Source organism: Eurosta solidaginis, chromosome 2, assembly GCF_040869045.1.
Source record: "Eurosta solidaginis isolate ZX-2024a chromosome 2, ASM4086904v1, whole genome shotgun sequence".
Lineage (NCBI taxonomy): Eukaryota > Metazoa > Arthropoda > Insecta > Diptera > Tephritidae > Eurosta > Eurosta solidaginis.
In genome coordinates, this window is record NC_090320.1 from 302,452,576 (window position 1) to 302,457,439 (window position 4,864).

The 4,864-nt window shown below is 35.5% G+C and overlaps 1 protein-coding gene across 1 annotated transcript; it reads left to right on the top strand.

Annotated features, from left to right (window-relative positions):
* The first annotated feature begins 2,541 nt into the window (after positions 1–2,541).
* Positions 2,542–3,263, top strand: ND-13A (NADH dehydrogenase (ubiquinone) 13 kDa A subunit). Its single transcript, XM_067770145.1, has 3 exons — positions 2,542–2,741; positions 2,834–3,010; positions 3,076–3,263. The coding sequence occupies exons 1-3, from the start codon at positions 2,598–2,600 to the stop codon at positions 3,142–3,144; spliced, it is 390 nt and encodes a 129-aa protein (XP_067626246.1). The 5' UTR covers positions 2,542–2,597; the 3' UTR covers positions 3,145–3,263.
* Positions 3,264–4,864: the final 1,601 nt, after the last annotated feature.

Below are 4,864 nucleotides of genomic sequence, written 5' to 3' on the forward strand. Positions count from 1 at the left end.
ATTTTTATTATTATTATTTTTTTTTTTTGAGATTTGATTGCGTGTTCTTATCGTTGAAAGTCCCAGTTCCAGGTTATTTTCCAATGCATAAGATGATTAATTTCTGGGATAATTTTCCAAAGTATGTATGTAATTTTGGCTCCACTAGTACACAATGGTAATACCAAAAGGCCAGAACTATGTGTATCAGCTTCCTATTTGTATTTAACTATCCGTGATTTGTAAAATGGTATTTTAAATGGCACCACGCCAGGTTATTTTCAATTAGGTTCGGTTTTTTCTTGGCACCACGCCAGGTTATATTCAAATTGTCTTTAGTTATTAATTATCCATTAATTTGTTGTTTTGGTTCAACAGTATTTTCAATTAAATTATGGTAATTATTTTTCGGTTTATTATTTTTGTAAAAGTATTTCCTTCATATTTACGCCCCGATTCTAGTGTGGTAACAACATTCTTCACCACGGTAACGAAGTCATGCGGCAACTTTTACACCCTTTTGGTATTCTACCTGCGAAAATAGCCTGATAATTTTTTACCCACAAAAGTAGGTGGTTATATCGAAATAACCACACAATAGCTGTTGTTTAGAAAAAGGCAAAACTGAAAAATAAAGAATTGTAAGCGCAAATAAGTAAAGATAATAGTAAAAAAGTGTTGCCTCTTACTATACATATTTGTTTACATTATGTACTTTCACAGAATAAATTACAATATACCTATGTAGAAACTTATGCATATTATGCATATACATACACATCGTCCCATTTATTCGTTAACCTCGTATCTACAAGTGAGACAATTTCGGTAAAGCGAACACGGTTGTCACACCATGTTTACATTTGGGACCAAAATTCATCGAAAAAAAACGACCAAATTTTTGTTTTATTTTATTAGTATAAAATACAAAATTTTATGATGTTTCTATATAAAATTTTACTAAACATAGTGAAAACTTTTCTTTAATTCAAGCTGAGCAAACAAATATATGTACATGCAATCAAAAATGGTACTATATTTTGACATGGGATAAGTCTATGTCTTTTACCAACCAAACGTTGTGAACCTAGTTTTGGTCACAAAGCTCTTGGCTCGAGAATTATGTTGTTGATTGCAATGAAATAAAATATATAGTGCAGTTGGGTTTTAGTAAGAAACGGTTCAAAATTTGCGTTCTGGTGTGGCCGAACTATGTATGTGGAAAACTCAGTAAATCATAAATGAAACTAGGCAATTTTGTTAGCGCTATTTTTATAGATGCTTAGGCCTCAGGGGTTCTGCTAGCACGTATAGGTAAAATTTTGTACAAAACATTTGTTCCGAAATCAAATCTTTTTTGCATTTGCTTCTTTCTGTCTTCGAGTTAAAATATTTCTTGTGCCAAGATACTTAATTTTCAATTACTTTGCGTGGCTTAACACCACAATAGTCCTGGAATTCCTTGAACTAATTGAGCTGGGTGAGAAAGATTTAAATATCAACGTGCCAAACGAGAAGTAATGCATAGAATTTCCTTGTATAAGTTTTGAAAGTGCTAGGCGAGAAGCAATTTTTATTTTCATATATTTTACATAGTGTTGTATAACCGATCGAAATATCTACCCGTTATTAATATTATAAATCAAGAGTTTTTTTTGATTAGTCGGTTATTTAACCTCTACCCCGTTACATGTTCCGTTTATTCACTTTGATGATGATATCATAAAAGTTATGTATATGTGTAAAACGAAAGTTTTACTTATATGCTTTTATTTCTTGTAATTTTTAATTAAATTGGTTTATATGTTGAATGTATTTATTAACATTTTAAAGTTAAATTTAATTTTGCCCGATAGCAATTATATGTATATTTTTGCACAAAATGCTTATTTTTTTTCAATGTTTTTTAAGATTTTTGCCCGATAGCAATTGAATCTTTTCGCACAATTTGCATATTTTTACGACGAACTGATAACGCGCACAATTCGTAAGTATTTTTAAAAAGTTTTTAATTAAATTTTTTGTCATTTCGATTCCCGCTCTCCGCCATTTTATTCTCAACCGCATGAGTAGTCCCTTTATAACACGCGGTTGAGTTGTGGGGAAAACCGAACTTGGCGCGACGACGTCACAAAACCAAGTGCGGGCAATTTTTACGTAATTTTCCTTAAAGCTGGAGACATTGGTGCTTTATCGGTAACCGTATCGGTAACCTTATAACAGCTGATTCGGCCAATCTTATGAGAATCAATGCAATCGATTATTGGTGCCGCTAAGGTCGTAACCGTATCGTAGCCAACCAATTGGGTTTTGGTTTACCGTCGTAACGATAAACAGCTGATTACGTTAGGGATACGGATACAGCGATACGACATATGGCACCAATGACTCCGGCTTTAGGTCTTGTTTTTTTTTCTCTCTTTCTTTCATTCGCTCAACCAGTCAAATGTGACGTAAATGCGCAGAACGAAGCAATTTTGAACTCGTGAATGCGCAATCTTCTAAAGTGATTTGTGGTTCGAGTGAACGGACCTTATAGTCATATGTTTTTGACAGTTCATTATACACACAATTTTATACTTTTCATCAAACAGAACTTGGTTAAACAAAATAAAACAATGTCGTGCAAAAATCTTTTCTTTGGACAGCAGATTTTAAGTCGTAATTGCGGTAATCGCGCCCTGGGATCATCTGTCATCAAGGAAAGCAGACGCTATAGCAAAGCCCCCAATGAACTAGAAAAAGTCACACATACTGGCCAAGTAAGTCCGCCAGATGTACTTGCCTGTTACGCAAACACTTGCTTTTCCGTATGTTTTCTTCTTTTGAAACTACAATTATTTTTAAATTTTAGGTTTTTGATAAAGATGATTATCGTAATGTACGTTTTGTTAATGCAAGGCGCTATGTTAACGAAAATTGGGGTATCAAACTAATTGATGAGGTTCCACCAATAGAGGTTTCTGAACGTGTTGTCTATTGCGATGGAGGAGACGCCAACTTGGGACATCCGAAAATATACATAAATTTGGTAAGTTTATATTCCATTAAGGGTGGTTTGATTAGATTTTAACTATTACTTTAATTTGCTTTCAGGACAAGCCTGGACCTCAAACCTGTGGGTATTGTGGCCTGAGATTTGTAAAGAAAGATGGATACCACTAGATTTGCATATGTAAATAAATAAATAAACATTTCTTTTAAAGGAAATTATATGGAATTTGTTAATTAAAATAGAATGAATAAAATTCATAACTTAACTTATATTGACAAACCTTATGAAATTAACACGTTTATAGTTTTGGTATGGCCCGGGGGAAGGAGAGTATAAATGGTACGTCTTCAAGTTAGCATTGTTATATACCTGTTACAGCATATATATTCTGTCACACAAGTCTCATTAAATTGAAATCTGAGTAGTCGCCCATCGCAAATTAATTGTTATTAAAAAATTGAATATGAAATTTACAAATTCAATTAAAAATTGTCTAAAAGTAACAAACATGCAAAAACTACCGAAACGCATGCGTAGTGATCTTACAGAAGTAACACACACCGGTCAAGTAAGAAGAGAGTAAGGTAAAAGTCTAGTTGAGGGTCGACTGCTAATACGCTACCAAAAATATCGAGAGAAGTGTCAAAAGACGCGTATTAATCTCGAGAACAAAGGCGGAAAAGAAAAATTGTATCTCTGTCCGGAGATATTAGCAGTTGAAGTTGAAGATTTTCATGTGGTTGTTGTCGTGTTTGTACCCACAAAAAAAATTGTGCATCACCGTGGCGGTAGCCACGGTTATACCACACACCCGGACTTGGCATGGCGTAGCCCAGGGTTATTTTTTATAAGCGCGGCCGAAGGCCGCCAACGCATAAAGGTGTTCTGCGCAAATACCATGGAGGTACCCGTGGGTCTTTTTTCGGGTTTTTCGTTGATATCTTTTGAACGAGTCAAAATTTTTATTTTCCGCCTCCGCATTATTAATACTGATGTCAAGACGCGTCGTTTGACACCTCTCGATATTTTTGGTAGCGTATTAGCAGTCGACCCCTTAACTAGACTATTACCGAGATTCACTTGTGTTAGTAACATTTTACAAGCCGTTTCCGTATTCTTGCTATCGATGTCAATACGCGTTTTTGATACCCTCATCGACAATTGAAAAAATTTAGTACACCGTCTTTTAAAATGTTACCTTTGCCCTAAGGAATTATTTGAAAAGTAACATAAGCTTCTCAGTCCACCGAATGCGTCGCGAAAGGGACTCTTCTACGAAAGATAAAGCACACCTGGAACGTTAAGGTGGATTTACATAAACATTTTGGTCGCGTTTCTTCGCCTTGATATCGCTATTAATAAGTAAATAAATGTAAGACGCGATAACCTCCGAAGAGATCTAAGGCCGAGCTTCTCTTCCAATTTGCGTCGTGCTCCTCTTGATTTTCCCTACAAATTCGCCGGACGGGACCTACATGTTTTATGCCGACTCCGAACGCCATCTGCAAGGCAAATGAGTTTTCACTGAGAGCATTTCATGGCAGAAATACATTCGGAGTGCTTGCCGAACACTGCCGAGGGGCGACTCCGCTTAGAAAATTTTTCTTCTAATTGAAAAAGCTTGTTTCTAAAATTTTGATGTAGCTTTTCCCGAGGTGTGAACTCGGGGTATTCGGTGTGGTAGGCGGAGCTACCATCACACCACGGTGGACGCCATTAGATATCGCTATTAGAAAACAATAAAACGTCTTGTCATTTTTGTTTTCACTTAGAGGGGCCTGAAGCATTTGTGTGTATGTCCCATGTGTATATACATATATGCACTTAAGTTCAAGTGTCCTAGTGTATGCAAATATACATATATATATAGGTATGGTCAGAGGACGATTA